This window comes from Lissotriton vulgaris, chromosome 6 (assembly GCF_964263255.1).
Source record: "Lissotriton vulgaris chromosome 6, aLisVul1.2, whole genome shotgun sequence".
NCBI lineage: Eukaryota > Metazoa > Chordata > Amphibia > Caudata > Salamandridae > Lissotriton > Lissotriton vulgaris.
Genome location: NC_141694.1, coordinates 1,752,857,451 through 1,752,875,146, shown reverse-complemented (window position 1 = coordinate 1,752,875,146; position 17,696 = coordinate 1,752,857,451). Strand labels below are relative to the sequence as shown.

Sequence of the window (17,696 nt, the reverse complement as noted above, 5' to 3'; positions counted from 1 at the left end):
TCTCCTACCTGGCCGCCAAGACCTGGAACTCCCTCCCGACCGACCTGCGCCTGACCCAAGACCACCTCTCCTTCAGGAAGAAGCTCAAGACCTGGCTGTTCGAGCAGTAGCAGCACCCCCCATCCCCCAAGCGCCTTGAGACCCTCCGGGTAAGTAGTGCGCTCTATAAATGTCCTTGATTGATTGATTGAATTAAACTCCCCTAGATCCAACACTGAGGAGCCAAGTTTTACATTTTTTTCATGAAAGCAAACTCCGATTGAACCTGACGAACCGCCAGTGGCAAAGTATTCCTCAACTTCAGTGCCAAGTAGCTAAAAGAACTTCCACCTGAGAGGTATCTCTTTACTTTGGGAACAGACACCCACATCTCCCCTCCCGATCTTACGTTTCTTGTTGGTACATAGGGTCTAACCAGAGATTGAAGATACTGTGGTCTTTTGTTGGGAAACTCCTTGTGACAATAACACAAGGTTTAAATGCTTCACTGGAAGCCAGTGCAGCTCCTTGAGTGCGGCCTCCATCGACGCACTCTTTGGTACAACATCTTTGATGCAGGGGAGGTTGCAACTCTGAGTTAATTTGGGCCAGGTGTACAAACATTAGGAACACTGATTGTCTAATTGCGATTCTACCCAACTCGCAATTAATAACTAAGGGCCATATGTATCATAGTTCCGTTTTGCGAATTCCAAATAGCGAATTTTAAGGAATCGCTATTTGGAATTCGCAAAACGGTATGTATGTACAAAATTGCTTTTTTATAGCGATTCCTTACCATTCCTAATTTGCGATTAGCAAATTGCTAATTGCAAATTACCCATTCATTTCTATGGGCCAGGAGGCCCATAGGAATGAAGGGGCAATTTGCGATTAGCAATTTGCAAATTAGGAATATTTTCAAGGGTGCAGGGGTGTCTCAAGAACACCCTGCTGCACCCCTGAAAAAGACATTAGGGGGCATTTGGCATACATACATGCCCTAAGGGCATGTGTGGGCGTCATATGGCACCTTTGGTTTTTTGGAAAAAAGCTTTTTTAAAAGAATTCACAACTTACCACCAACTAGAATTTGGTGGTAATTTGCGATTCCTTAATGGCATTTTTTGCATATTTTTTCTTTGGTACATTGCATTTAAGGAATCGCAAAATTTGCGATTCCTTAAGTGCAATCGCAAAATAAGGAATAGCAAATTTTGCGATTCCTTATTTTGTTGCAAAAATGTTTGATACATACCATTTAGGTAATTAGCATTCGCAAAGGCCGAAATTTGCAGAATTTCGGCCTTTGCGAATGCTAATTAGCTTGATACATATGGCCCTTGGTATTCCTAATGTATAAAACTGGTTGAGTATATTTAAGGATTCCTTGTGGGTTGCAAATCGACCTACCTCATGAATACTAATCTAGATCACAGTTTGCGACCCATTAGGAATCACAGCCATCACAGGGATGGTGGCTTGCTAAAGTCAGTAGACCACCATGCATGATAAAGCAATCTTTTAAAAAAAAATGCAATCCAATTTTCCTTAAATGAAAACAGGATGCATTTAAAAAGAAAAAAAGATACCTCGAAGTTTCATTTTTTAAGAGCAGGCAGTGGTCCTGTGGACCACTGCCTGCTCTTAATAAAATTATTATTATTATTATTTACATTCCCAAACCTTCCCCTTTGCGAATGGGTTACCACCTGTTATAAACTGGTGGTAAAGTATTTACCGTTTTGCGACTGAAATTCGGTTGCAAACAGCAATACATACCATTTTGTACCTCTGAAACAGCATTTTTCTGGTCGCAAATGGTCCGAATCTGCGAACTAGGCGGGTTGCGACCAGTCAAATGCTTTGTGCATCTGGCCCCAAGGGACAGATATGTGTATGTTTCGCTTAGTGATTTCCAAATAGCGAATCTTCTGAATCACTATTCGGAAATTGTTATTGGAAGTGTACAAAAGTACACTTTCCACAATTAGCAATTTGGTAAAAGTCGCATTCACTATTTTCTAGATTGAAATCACAAAATCTTTAAATAAGTTTTAGGAAAGTTGCTTTTTGAGAACAGAATTGTTGGAAAATGGGTTATTGCTAGGGGTAAGTATGCACCTACCACAAGTAAAAAAGCCCCAAACACGGTATGGGGTCCAGTAAATGTCTCGGAAATTAGCCCCTTGCTCAACCTTTGGTAGCTGCCAACGAGTAGTCAGGCCTAACTTATGAGACAGGAGAGGAAAGCATTTAAAACACCAAATAATTAAGACACAACACACAATAAAAATCCTACACGAATTTATGAAAATAGGAACTATTTATATGAACAAATAGACACCAACATGACAAATATCTACTGTATGGAACCAGTGATATAAATTTGTAAAGACTAACCACTTTATAGAGCTTAAAATCATATAGCGCCACTCTGGGACATCTGGTCCCACTTGACCGGGACAAAGTCTAAGTTTGAGGCTGACCAGGATGGAGTCCTGGTCGGATACACTGAGTTGGAGGCCCTAGTGAAAATCTTTCTTCCAACGTCCCTCGACCCTTCACAGAAGGCTGGATTCGGAGAGGATTCGCCAGCTTGACTTTATGTGCGGCTGCGGTCAAATCCTGAAAGACTGGAGGGCTGGAGCTTTCAGTGGGACAAACCTAAAATCCAGGCCGGGTCGCAGTTGAAGGTATTTGGCTTGACTCTCGACGTCTGGTCATCACCTCTTGGAGCTTTTTCACAAAAGTTCTCCAAGCTTCCTGAACCTCTTCTTGTAGCTTCAAAGTGCCCAAATCACAAATCCAAAGGCATGGAATCTCCTAAATGGTCTCTGGGATGTCTGGACTCCAATTCACACAGTACACCTGGCCAAATCCTTAAAAGTCCACTGGATACACTGCTGGAAGGGGACTCTCGGTGGAGATGATGCAGGTGGGCTTTGTTAAGCTGTAGCTTGCCAGGAGTACACTAGTTAACCCTTCTTGAAGCAAGGTACAGTCTCCAGGGCTGTAGTCCCAGATTGTGCAGCAGGCACACTTGTCAGAGTGCAGGCCTTTGGGCGCAAATGCAGATTACAGTAAGGCAGTCCTTCTTCTCCTTTAGTTTCAAGAAGCAGATCAGAGAGAATGTGTAGCTCTCACACATTTATTCAGTGTTCAGGGGCAACAGGCGGGGGCACCTTTGTCCAGTGAGATGCTGGGTCCATCACCACCCCCTTTTGTACCGCTTTTGGCTGCAGTCCATCACCACCCCCTTTTGTACTGCGGTGCCAAAAGCATGACAGCTTCCTCCAAAGTGTTGCATATTCTTTGCCCAAAAAACACTGCACTTCCAAAATCCAACATGGATGATTTCTCTCCAGAGGAGTAAGTTCTAGCTAAACGAACCCACAGGGAGGCTCATTACCATTAGCTCTCCCCCCCCTGACCTCTGCAAATTCCTGTCCTAAGCCTGCCATCTGGCAGAGGCACAGGATGTGGGACGCCTGGCAGTCCTTACTGATCTGCTCTCTCTTTGAGCACAGTTTGATTTACCCAGCTCCCTTCTGCAGGACCCATCCTCCTCAGCTTCAGAGCTCGCTCCATTAGAAAAACTCTGCTCCTGCCAAGCCACTTATCACCTAATCAAAGCAGCCTGGCTGAGCCTGTTAAGGCTGACAAATCAGCAAACACCCCTAGAAGGCTGGATTTTTGTTTACTGAAGAGAAAGTTTTTTTACTTTTCTTCAGTGCTAGTTATGATAAATTCCACAGTGGCAAGTTGTTGTCTTTATCAACACCAATATTTTAAGTCCTTGAATGATATTTACTCCTTTCCTAGCAATAGCTATACCTAAATAAAATGTTGCAATGCCAGCCTATTGGGCTAAGCATCTACAATGGGGAAAAATAAAATGGACAGTTGTTTTCCTCACCTGGGCATATACAACATTTTATAAGCCCCTGCTTATCTTTACAGGGCCCCCCACCACATGGACACCTAGGGTAGGCCTCAAGGTGCCTAGTATGTAACAATAAGGTAGATTATCACTTTAAATTGCCCTACCATCAAAGTGAAGTTTGCCAAAATGTACTTTTAAAGACAGTCTACAAAGCCAGGCTGGCCCCCAGCAGTTCAAACATGCAAGTGCAGGAAATATGCTCAGCCTCTAAACTTCCATGCCCTATTATATACTAGGGACCTATAGGTAGTTTGAACCCCCTAGCCCTGTTATATACTAGCAACTTATGGGGTCTGTCAATACCAATTGTAAGAATTTACTTTTAAGACAGGTTGCAAGGCAGGACTGCTTTTAACCTCATCCATGCTGAGCTCGTCACGGAGTACAGTTGAGCTGTACTCATGACGAACTGAGCTCGTCACGGCCGTTGGAACATTTGCACGCGGGGGTAATTACCCCGCTGTGCTGAACGTTCTAAAAACGGGTGCGGCCGTGACGAGCTCAGCTCGTCATGAGGGCAAATCCAAGGTGCCCCATGACAAGCTCAGCTCGTCACCAGCATGGGGGTGCTGTGCCCCCCCCGTGCACAGCAGGGGGAAAACACCCCGCAGCGAAGGTGTTAAAAGGACAGCAGGCACATAGCAGCACTCACATGCAAGTGATGGAAATCTTCTGGCCTCTAAACCTCTATGCCCCATTATATACTAAGGACTTATTGGTAGATTGAACCCCCCTCGCACTATTATCTACTAGGGATTTATAGGGTCTGTCATTGACCTGAGCCTGGTTGGCAGAGCTAAGTGTACAGCCAGAGTCAGTTGCCACCAGTCTCATTCAGCAAATAAATGGGGGTGAACAGGGCAAAATGATGACTTTCTAGCAATAATGATGGCATCACTATGAGGAAGTGTTCAAATGCATTCCCCTCCTAGTGTTCTACAACACAGAGGAAGTGAGTGCTGTTGCAGGTGTAAATCAGTGGCCTCTTGAATGAATTTTTGGCTGCAAAGAATTACAAATATGTTCAGGGAAGAGGCAGACCAAGACCTTGAAGCTGGAAAGCGCAAGCTTACGTTTTCAGAGAAGGAGTTGGAGCTCCTCACCAAGGACTGTGTTGGCCATAATGAGGACCTGTTTGTGTATGGCTTAGTGGCTAAAGCGATCAACCTCGAAGCTGGGGAGCTAAGTTTGAGTCTCGCAGGGAAGCTCAACATCCTGTGATTCTGCCTAACAAAATGAATGTGCCTGTCTGTAACCTTTGGGCCAGAAACACTAAAAAATATAAAACCTGGAATGACACCCTGGAGAAAATCAATTCACTTGGAGTGACGCAATGTGCTTCCTCAGAAATCAGGAAAAGATGGTACGAATGAAGAATGCGTATGAAAGAGAACTTAGCAAGTCGCTTGGCAGAGGCACGTGGGACAGGCAGAGGATCATCCCAGCAGCCAATACCCACACCCATGTAAACCATGATTGATACAGCAATTCAGCCGAAGGGTGCTGTTGAGGTGTCCAACATAGATACCTCCAATCTGTAATCTACATTGGAAGGTAAGATTTTCATTATATCATGATAGTATAAGAAATACAGACATTTCATCAGTGCATGTCAGAAAGTTACTCCATTTTAATGGTTGTTTCAACTTTTAAATGCATTATCGGAGTTATAGTACCAATAATCATCAATTTATCATATGTAGAGAAACACATGTAAAATAGTTTGCTCCCAAAGAAATTGGCACTATGTGTAGCCGGTGATGAGAGAAGTGAACTCAGAGTTACCTACAATCTCCACTTCTCATCTAAACTACAACCATATACTTTTTATCAGATGTATCACAACAGATAGTGACAAAGAGCAAGATGGGACTGATAAAAGTCCTTGTGAAATTGAAGAATCCTCAAACATACCTGCCACACAGACAGAGCAAGGAACAACCAGAAGAAGAGCTACAGTTTCACCACTCCCTGATTTCCCAGATACAGGAGATCAACCAACCCCAGGCAGGGAAAGCACCACTGCACCTTTGAGAGACAGACAGACAGATGCGTTGCAGGTCTTTGTAGAAGCATCGTCATGCCACATCTTCTCGTAATGCTGGTCTCCTTGCTGCGGAAAATGCTACTGAGACATCTTAATTGTTTGGAGGGTTAGAGGCTTTTATGCTCACTGTGCAGCGGCTGCAAACCAAAAAGATTAAAAATGTAAATCGACAACTTATGTGCATCAATCGCACAATGTCACAATTGCTCGATAGGCAAGAGAGTCTTAGGAAAACATTAAGGATGGTCAGATCATGATGAGTAACAACTTTGCAAGACTGACTGGTTCAATGGATAGACTTGTTACAATATTGCAACAGGACCACTCAACACATTGGCGTAGGCATCACCAGCACACGGTGAGGTTTGATACAGTAAGCCGATCCATCAAACGTCTGATACAGGCGACTAGCAGTTTATTTAGGAACGCTGTCTAAATTCAAACTCAGATGGGTCACTTCTGTAGTGATGTAGTCCGTGGCCTAGTACAGATTACATCTGCCTCGGAATACATTCAAACTAGTGTAATATCAGGGCCTGCATTAGTAGGGTTAGGGGGTAGAGAAGTGCATCAAGCTTAAGCAGGCTCTCTGTGCTTGATGTCTCAAACCCTAGGCGCACACAACCACATACATCTACCTTCAACGAGGATGGACCATGAATTCTTCTCTACCCTAGCTCTATCTCAGGCTGGTTTCAAATGGTAGCTAGGTCCCGGTCCTTCATAACTGACTACTGGATGCTTCAAAGGCCAGCGTACGAGGATCTCTCAGTCACTTCCAAGCACAGCCCATTCACTTCTATTGTATTTTGATAGGACTGTCTTAACAGAATTATAGGCCCCCGGGGCCCTGCCTACACAACCACTCAGGAATAAAAATGTTTAACAGAAAATGAGTGTTAAATTCTGGCTGCATGTCGCCCCTATGCGCGTGGGGCCAACGGGCAGCTGCCCAGCATGCCAATGGCTTAAGATGGCACAGTGTTTTGAGTCACTGTAGCTTTCCCTGGATCCAGCATGATGCTCCTACCAAGCTACCAAGGATACTCTAGGGTGTCGTCAATGAAACTGGTTTACTTACTAGGAACTATATTGATTTATGTTGTGGGATTTTAGCCACATATGGCATCACAACTCCAGTTTTGCTCCCATAGTATAACAATCCTCCCTACATTGAGCTGAACACATTTAAAGCCTTGATCAATATTTGTTCTTTCCTTTTTCTGTTCCCTCTGAAGTGGTTGGAAATAACACTTAAATTACACAGATGCTATGTTGATGCATAACTGCTTATTTTGTTCCATAATTGCCATAATTAGGTTTTATGGCAATGATAATGAGCTGCAAGGTTGAAGGCCTAGTGATTTGTAATGGATATCATCACCATAAAATAACTTTTTGGACCATAATACGTTATACATTGTGGGTCCGATTCACAAAGGTAAAGTTAAAACAAAAGTCTGAGGGGCATATTTATAAGATTGATGGTGCAGTGAAGCAACTTACCTTGCTGCGCTCCCCTGTGCCCTGGGACAAGGCAGGAATGCACCGTATTTATCTAATATGGTACATTCGTGTCCTTTCCTTCTGCACTTGAGCTCTTTTAGCAGCCTAGCACTAACGCAGGCAACCTTGCGCAAGGTACCTTCGCGTGCTTCAGAAATATGACTTGGACCTTTGCGTCATGTATGTACCACTACGCATGATGCAAGCATGATGCAACACCCTCATAAATATGTTCGTAAGTTTAGACCTGAAGTCTAAGTTTAGACCTAAATTTTAAATTTTACACCCCACTCGGGTTGACAAATGCAAAAAGAACAATTGATCTACGGAATGCTAAACAATATCAAACACTCACCCCCAATCAGAGATCTGGGCCTAAAGACATTGTTTTCTTTTTGCTCATCATGCCATTCCAGTTTGGACCCATTCATATGCAAATCATTTTTGACACTGCTCCCTATGGGAACAGTCTAGCCCAAACTGCCAGGCCAGGTCCTCTCTGGACCGGAAGAAAGTATCATAGGATAGGTTTTAGGGTATCACTCCTAATCAATCTGGATAGCCTGAATCCAGTGGCATATCGAGCACGGAACCCACGTTTGGGCATACCCATCTCACTAGGTTGCTTGAGTTCTGTTCAGGAAGGACCTGGCCTTGCATTTTGAGCTGGCCTGTTCCCATGATGAGCAGGGGCAAGACTTTTTTTGCCTATGGCTGGATCCAAACTGAGGTGGTATGGTGGGCAAAAAACAATGAATTGGGATGAGGCCAGAGCGATTGCCATTGGCTGAGATTAATTCAAGCATTCCATCCTTCACCTTGTTGTTTTGTTAGTTTGCCACCCTAAATACACTGAGTATAACTAGTCATGGGTCCTGGGATCACTGAACCACTGGGTCCTAGCTGTACACGACTGAAGAGCTCTAACTAGTTTGAAACCAGTCCTAGGGTGCTTGTGTTATGGTTCAGAGACGGCCTGGCGTTGCAGTTCATGTTGGACTGTTCCCATGAGGAGCAGGGACAAGACTGATTTGCATATGGCTGGGTCCGAACTAAGGTGACATGGTAGGCAAAAAAAACTATGGATTAGGATGTGGCCTTAGTGATTGCCAATGAGTTGAGTTTGTGTGTGTTTTTTTGCAATTGTGTCAGAGGGTGAATGAAAGGATTAATCAGTGGGTTGATAAATGGATGCATGGGTGCAAAGATGAGCAACAGAGTCCATTTATGATGGCTTATTAAGTGCCTATACCAACCTGTGACACAAAATGTACTGCTCATAGTCCAAAGCATCCAATAAAAAAAGTAAATGTAACACTTAAAACTAAAATTTGTAACAAAAGTATGTATATAACATCTTTTGACTGATACAGTTCAGAAAAAGGTTACACTTCAGAAAAAGCTAGTAATACACTATAAATGTTATCTTAATTGCAAGAATTTAAGACTAGTTATGAATTTAGAGTTTAAATTAGAATTCCATATATAGGTCAACAATATTGCAAATTGCTAGCCTGCAATGTGACATTGTGGCTCATGAAGATAGTTTTCTACAGGGTGCTTATCAAGACCATATTTTAAAATCCTATATGTGGATCATGTATGTACCTACTGGGCAGTCAACAGTCAACTTACAATATGCAAGTTAGTAGTATCTCCCACCTTGCTTTTCACCCTACTCTCCAAGAGAACACGGCTATAACCAGGGGTTTGAAAAGATAAAACTACACCCATGGGCAGAGCAAATATCCCACTTTATTCACAGGGGCAAAGCTTGGTCAGTGAGAATGTAGGAGGCGGGTGGGAATGAGCTTCAGATTTGATAACAATCACACTGGCATATAATGTTAGAATACATTATAGGACAAGCAGGGTGCATGAGAGAGGCTTAAGTTGCAGTGGATAGGGAAGGGAGCGGAGTGCGGAGGGTAGGAGTACTAAGCGAAGGAAAACACAATATTTTTAAGAAAGAAAAAAACATTTTGAGGACTTTCAAGACAGAGAGGGAGAGAGTTTATGTGCATTTTTGTCTGTGTGTATGTAAAAATTCCTGGTGAAATCCGACAGACACCTCACCATACCCAACAGAAATCACTTGTACCCAACTGTGTATAAAGTAATACATTTTTGGGGGGTGTAACAATCCAAGCACCCCCTGAAGCTCCACCCATGTTCATTCACATCAATATATCATCAATAAATTGTACCTTCTGTGGAGTGCATTAAGAATGCTGCAGGACATTAATGGATAATACCCTGATACCTTTGTAACATGACGACCGTCAGAAGGTGCCTAAATATTACTAGAGTAAGTTCTTAACCCTAAATACGAAAGGTCAACCAGTAACAAAGTAACACGTGTCTCTGCATGTATGTACTACCCCCTGGGGAGGAGACCCGGCACTCTAAGCGAGAGGGCGAATGATAGTGGAGAGTGGAATAACGAGAAAGCCACTACAACAATGTTTTATATGTTTTCTTTACCTTTTCTGAATATTCAAACCCTAAACTTGACCGTGTATTCAGATAGAGAGGGCTTCAGACAAGGGCATTGTTTCAAATTGAGAATAATTATACAACTTGTACACCTTTATTTGTTCATGGCTAATATATTACTTGTCTTTTTTGTAGGTCGTGGAGAAACATGCAGAGCCTGAAATGACCCTGTTGACCTACCTTAGAAGAAAATGTATCCAAAGAGGGCCGCAGAATAACCTTCATGTCCAGTTTTTGGCATGCTTTGAAACCTGGGGCTGGTCAGGATGTTGTTATCTATTTGTTTGCCAACTTTGTTCTCCCTTAATATATTGATGAGAAACACACGAAAGGTTAATAATTGCTTTTATCACATTAGGGGCATATTAGCAAGAACCTTGTTAAAATTATCGCTGTTTTAGTGGCAGGAAACTGCCGCTGAAGTGGCGATAAGGGGCTTGATAATATGCCCTTGTGAATTCCCATAGAAGCCCAGGTTCTGATTTGAAGGACATCTAACGTGGGCTTCTATTGGAATTCTATAACGCATATAAGCAAGCCCATTATCGTCGTTTTAGCGGCAGTTTCCTGCCGCTAAAATGGCGATAATTTTAACGAGGTTCTTGCTAATATGCCCCTAAGTTTTTGAGACACTGGCCCCGATTCACAAAGTCGCTAATGGCCATACCCATAGGTTTACAGACGTAAATGGCTCCCAGGTGTGGCAGTACCTTATGTACCATACCAGGCATGGCCTGCACCGACCCCTATCTCTGAATGTCACTCCTGCACAGCCATGAAAAACACCACACTGCAGTTCCACATGTACATTGGTCTGAAAACTGCATGGTGTAAAATGGTAATGTACAGAGACACCTACACTGCAGTTATATGGAGATTGTTGTGTACATTTTGAGTGCATTTTGGAATGCCAAAAAGTCAGAGCCCAAATAATTTACTTCATATATTCTTCCATGAAACTAAAATGTTGACATTACCTTCAAAGTAAAACAAAATACTAATCAACAAATCTAAACTATTGAAATATTTCAAATGAAAAGCACGTGAAACCAGTCAATTCACTCGTCCCCCTTGAAGTGCAGACACATAGGGCCATATTATAAAGAACTGCGATAACATTATCGGCGCATTAGCGGCAGGAAACTACCGCTGAATTCCCATGGAAGCCCAGATTCTGGTGTGAAGGACATCAAACCTGGGCTTCTATGGGAATTCACAAGGGCATATTATGAAGCCCCTTTAGGCGATAATGTTATAACCGTTCTTGATAATGTGGCCCAATAGTAGTAGCTGAGGCCACTTGGTAGGCCAAGGAGATACAGACAGAGCGCGCATTTCCAAGTTCGACACGTCAGTGCCACCACTCTGACCAACTGCCTCAATCTTCTGCCAGCCACGCGCATTGGTTTTAATGCTTTACATTTAATTTACTGTTATTTTAATTGCAACACTCTATGCCACAGGGAAAAGGGGCCACAGTAAACAAAGAACATGGGACTTGAACATTTTTGACTCATGTTTAATTGTGGCTTGGCTGAGTAAAGCTCGATTACTTACCGGTAACTGCATTACTCTGATTAGGTACTTTGCCTGGATTCATTAAGTAGTGAGAAGAGGTCAGCCTCAGACACACCCACTATTTCATTCCAAACTTTTAAAAACTCCACTCTCCCAACCCATGTCCTGTTTTTTGGGTCTCTCTACTGCAAGTTGACTGGGTGGGATGGCGTGTATAATTCATCCAAGTAAAGTAACTAATCGGAGTAATGCCATTACCCGTAAGTAATCAGCATTATCTCCTCAAAGGTACTTTGCCATGATTAATTACATAGTGAGACCTAGAAAGCCAGGACAAAAAGACCAGGACAACAAAAAGGTATTACGATCAGATCAACATTTTAATAAAGTTCTCATCTATTCATGTCATGCCAGAAAGAACTTTAATACCAAACACATTCTTAATCGCTGTCTCTTGGAGAACTCAGTAATGTCAGAGAAAAGTAGAAGGAATTTGCCATGTGGCTGCCCTACAAATTTGCAACTAAAGAGGCTCCCTGTGATTCCGCTTAGGGAGCAGCCATGCTTCGTGTTGAACTTCCATCAAAGCCTGCATGAGAGTCCTGACACTCTTTGTATGCTAAAGAAATAGTAGACCTGATCCATCTACTAAGTGTTTGGATCGAAGGTTTATGTCCCTTTTTCCCTGAAGAGAAAATAACTAATAAACTAGAACAACCAAGGGTTCTGAATTCCTTTTCCTCTCCAGATACTTCTTTCACCATCAAAATGGTGGAGTATTGACTCTTCCTGTGTCTGAGGATTAGACAGGCAAAATGATTTCCTGTCTGTATGAAAAAACATATTAACCTTTGGACAAAAGATGGACTTAAACGTAGTACTCTGTCCTTAAAAATCCTCAGGAAAGAGAATCTATGAGAAAGAAAACCTGTCTCTTCTAAACATCTGGCAGATGTCTGGCAGATATAAGAGCCACCAGAAAAACAGTTCAAAAGCACAACAAATCCAGGGAAGTAGATTGTAAACAACCTACTGACTAAATCAAAATCTTTTGTAGAATATGTAAATTGATACTTCTATAGCGCACTACTCACCCGCAAGGATCTCAAGGCGCTTGTACGAATACCGCTATGGAACCCATGCTGGCTTTCCCTGTGAGGTGTCCACTCCTGGGCACCCCCAAGGTGGAGGCCAGGCATCCTTAGCGTTGTGGGGGCCGTTGTGGAGATTAAGCAAGCTATTGGCCAGAGTTGCAGAGTGGGACTCCATGATTGGAATAGGCACCCAGGCAAGAATTATCAGGTCCGTGGAATTTTGAGCCCAAGACCTTAGAGGCGGGAATTGAACCCTGGTCCTGGGCCAGAGCTCTGCATCAGGGTCTGCTGCTCTAACCATTGAGCCACACTTCTCCTAAGGGTGAGTCGAAGGTTTTAATAGTTGCCCATTGAAGCTTGACGGTTGCCACTTTAAGACCAAGCTCAAACCCATCCTGTAAAAACTCCAATATCTGTAAAAGGGAAGCAGTACATGGGGAGATCTGGCATTCCTCAACTACGAAAAAGATCTTAAATGGCGGTTATAAGTCTTCAAATTCGAAGATCTTCGTGAAACTGGCCCTGAGTTAACCACTCTCTCCGACAGACCCTTTCTTAGCTCAGCCCTTTCAATTTCTAGCCGTCAGTCTCATTTTTCGCAAACTGCTGGCCTGAAAATTAAGATAGGCGAACAATGGCAGGCTCCACTCAGTGTGTCCATTTTCATCCTCACTATAAGAGAGTACCAGGGGATGCGAGGCCAGACTGGTCCAATCAAGATCACTTCCACTTTTTCTCCGGGGAAAGGCGTACAGCAGACCTACTTACCATTGAAAGAGTGTCCAAATCCCATGCATCTTCCTTTCTCCATCGTGAACAGTACATCGGTATTCGAGCATTCTGTCATGTGGCAAAAAGATCTGTAACTGGGTGGCCCCACAAGCTGCAAATCTGGAAAAAGATGTGGCGGTTGAGACACAATTCTATGAAAGGAGGGATTTTTCAACTGAACTTGTCTGCCACCACATTTATTTTGTCCTTGAAGTCGATAGCTGTTAGAGACGTGATATTACTCTGAGCCCAAAGAAAGATGTGATCCATAATCAAAGAAAGTGAAGACACCTTTGTTCCCCTTGCTTGTTGATGTAAACCTTTATTGTTATATTGTCTATCCGTATTACCACTGCTTTGCCCTGAAGTTCCAGAGCAAATATCATTACCGCCAGGTAAACTGCTTGCAATTGTTTCCAGCTAGGTGATTTTGCTGTCTGTTCTAGAGCCCATCTTCCCAGGGCCTGCTGGGTTTCCATCCAATCTCCTCATCCTGAAGGACTGGCATCTATCATTATGGTGTTCTGTGGTGTCGCTGTCAATGGAGCCCCTTTCAGAAAATTGACTTTGTGGAACCCCTATGAAAGTTCTGTCTTCATAAAGGAAGTGATTAGGGTTGGATGGAGAAGATCCTGTGTTACTGCGGACCAATGCAACAAAATGTGTCTCATTAACCTGTTGAGATGAAATCTTGCCAAAGGAAAAAGGAAAACAGCTGTTGCTATGTCTCCCTGGATTTGCAACCATTCTTCCGCTGTTGGGTTGGATTACGAAATCTATGCAATATTGTGTGTTTGAATGTTCTTCCTTTTGTCTGGGAGAGTGCTTAAGTCTCTGCTGTTATCAAATTTTGCCCCTATGAACATGTACTCCTGGGCTGGGACTAGGTGAAACTTCTCAACACTAATTAGAATTCCATATTCTTGTAATATTTCCAAAGCTTTTTGTGTGCGTTGTTCCATCATGTGAAACAATGGAGCCACAATCAAGCAGTTATCGAGATATGAAAGAATAGTCCTCCTTTGTTGGAGTAACAATGTCATAAGGGGAGATAGCTCTTTTCGTCGTGGCGATGATTTGAGAATGAATGCAAGTACTTGCAATTGGCAATGGAGCGGCCCACTGCAATCCTCAAATACTAATGATGCCTCAAATGAACCTAAAATTGAAGATATGCATCTTGCAAATGGATCGTCACCAGAAAGTCTCCCTTTGGACCCAAGGATAGCATAAGCTGCAAGCTAGTCATCCTGAATGAGTTGTCTGAACTCATCTGTTGACAGATCTGAGATCCATTACAGGCCTGTAATCTCCTGTGACTTTTCTGGCTAAGAAGAAAATTGAGTATGTTGCTTTTACTTGTTCATCCAATGGAACCCAAATAATTGGCTTCTTGACTAGAAGAGTTCTGTTTCCTGACAATAAAGAGGCTATTTTTACAGGACTTAACAGAATTTTCATTACCATAGTTCCAGTCTCTGGACAGGGAGGGGATAGAACTTTTTTCCGGTAACCTCTCTGAATGATACCCAGAACTCATTGATGTCATATGGTTTTCATCTGCATTCTGGAATACTTTAATGATTGCCCTCCTACACAATCTGGAAAAGGGAGGTTCTGGTAATTTGTCAGGAATGCTGTCTTCCCGTCGCTAAAGTTCCTGAAGACTCTTTCCCCTTAGCCATTGTCCAGTGCTCACAGTGCTTCCTACGGCCCATGTAGGATTTGGCTTCCTTTTTATATGATGTATCGAACTATTTCTTCCATGCTTTGGTAGACTTAGTTGATGAAGACTTGTAAGGAAGAGTGTGCTTTCTGTGTTTGTGAATCTTAGTTATGAATTCATCCAACTTATCTCTAAAATGCTTTAAAAGGGGATTTTATGGAATGGCGCTTTTTGGGAGTAATCCACCTTCCAATCTCGAACCCAAAGATTATGGCATGCCAAAATTTGTGCGCCAGACAATATTGCTGTAGACCTGATTATATCAGATGACATATCCGCTAAATATTTAGCATGCAGTTCCAACTGCATGAAGATGTTGGCACAATCTGTTCCCTCTTGAAAAGCCTATGATAAATATTCAAAATCATGAATCATAGACTGTGCTGCATATGCTGCATTGGTGGCCACTGTCAATATCAAGCTACTAGCCCCAAAGGCTTTCTTCAGTTGCTCTATCAATTTTTTGATCCACCATGTCTGATGGAGTGCATTCATTCACAATTATAGTGGTCTTTCCAATTAAAGGAGCAACAATCGAGTCCACCGTCACATTCGGTGGAATAAGCTCCTCTCCCTCTAGCGGAGCCTACGTCTTCACAAGAAATCTGGGAACTGCACATAAGTCCAAATCTTTCCATTATCGAAAGATTAGCAGTTTTAATTTTTCATGAAGGGGTAATTCCACCACTGGAGGCTTAACAAATTGTGGCAACAGCGCCTCCTGGTTCTCTGGCTGGGGCGCTGTATGGAGCCCTGAATTATCTGTAATGTGGTCCAGAATCATTGTCAACTGCTCTTTGAAAATATATTTCATTAGTAGAGTACAAATCAACTACCACACCTTTCATAGCCTTTGCCAGTTTTCTAGAGTAATGCAGAGCTTTATTCAAGACTTCCTGGGTCATATTTTCCACCTCTGCTGCTGTTAGAAATGCAGGATTATCCGGAGTGCTAGACTTTTTGTGATCCCTCTTCTCAAATGTCTCCTCTTGGCTTATGGAAGATGAAAAACTACCATGTCTTCTCTTCTTCGTTCTTTTACCCTCCATACCGTCGCTGTGTTCACACCGGTGTCTACAACACACTGAAACAACAAGGGGCCTTACATAATCATTATCATGCAAATGCATTGGATAAAAATAATATGCAAATGGGAAACATTCGCCATTTTCAAAATAAGTACTTTTCCTCACTTACTTAATGGCCACTCTGGTTTAACACAGGGTGCTCTACTGCCTTCATCACATCTGCATCTAACCCAGCTCTCTCTTCACCGAGACAACCTGAAGACACTGAACAAACATGTGCAACTCCCGGGACTCCATCAGAAACATCACACACACAGCACCTTGGAAGAGGAGACTACACGCTGTGCGTGGCAACCTTCTCCAAATCTACCTGAATGCTACAGCGAACGCTGCAGCTCCTAATGCAGATGAGTGTCCAAGACACAACCTAAAAAACAAGATGTGGGTTGGGTGGGTTGTTGGGATGTTGAAAAGTTTGGAATTATTTGGTGGGTGTGCCTGAGGCTGACCGTCTCTCATTATGTAATTAGTCAAAGCAAAGTACCTTTGAAGTGGTAATGTAGCATTTCTTACCTTTGTATATACAATGATGCTGACGGATCAGCCATCCTATCCCTATTTCAGTTCATCACCATACAGAAGATATGGCCACCTCCGGCCCGTCCGTCTCTCTCAATCGCTGAGAGCGCGTGAAATTTTGACTTTTGAACGCACACACTGGGTCAAAATAAGCTGATCATGGAGACTGCACAATCTCCTGTTTAGCTGAAGCATGCAGAGTGCATCTGTTAACCAGGAGGGTAATAAAACAAGTGGAATCAAGCAGTAACTATATATAGTACAAGTTGTGGCAATACTGGGACTGTTTAACCAATAGAGAACTACAATGAAGAAAGTAGAAAAAGGCAAATCAAGTATATCAATGGCTTTGAAACGTGCTCGGTCCTCACACTTGGTACACACAGTAAACGTACATAATTTGTACAAAAAGAATCTCCAAATTGGCCACAAAATATAATATCTAAGGAAAGCTTGTATATGCCTCTGTATATAGGACTGGGAAGAGGTCTTTTCCAGGGGCACAAGTCGTACACTTGTGGCAGCTGAGCCAGAAAAGATCAGGGATAGCATGGGCACTGATATGTCCTCATGCACTGCATTAAGTTTGTCTGTTGAGGTCAATATTATCAAATTTAAAAAAATCTGAAAATGTTTTCACATTTGACTTCATAAGTGGCATCATATATCACAGTAAAGAGGCTGCAACAGATGTATATGTTTTTACATATATTTATCTGAAATTGTTCATTTTCTACTGTATTGGCCCAGCATACATGCGATTTGTAAACACTTATACCTATTAGCTGAACACAATCTGTACAAAATTAGGTAGTAAAGTAATATGGTAGTTACCAACCACTATGTGAACTATAAAACAAACTTACACACTCATTGGATGATGCCATTTGATATGTCATCAGTGATGTTTTTCATTGGTTGTAAGGAAGCACACCACATACACACATTTGCCTCAAAGGATGTACATTTTACAGTGGGGTGTTTGTCTATAGAGGGGAGAAGAGAT

The 17,696-nt window shown here is 42.6% G+C and overlaps 1 protein-coding gene across 2 annotated transcripts in view; it reads left to right on the top strand.

Moving 5' to 3' along the window:
- The window catches only part of LOC147709418 (xanthine dehydrogenase/oxidase-like), a 379,031-nt gene that overhangs the window by 65,543 nt on the left and 295,792 nt on the right, over positions 1 to 17,696 (top strand). For both annotated transcript variants that reach the window (XM_086927988.1, XM_086927987.1), the window contains exon 2: positions 10,110 to 10,167. In XM_086927988.1, the coding sequence (XP_086784114.1) occupies positions 10,110 to 10,167 (58 nt within the window). The remainder of the gene's footprint in view (positions 1 to 10,109; positions 10,168 to 17,696) is intronic.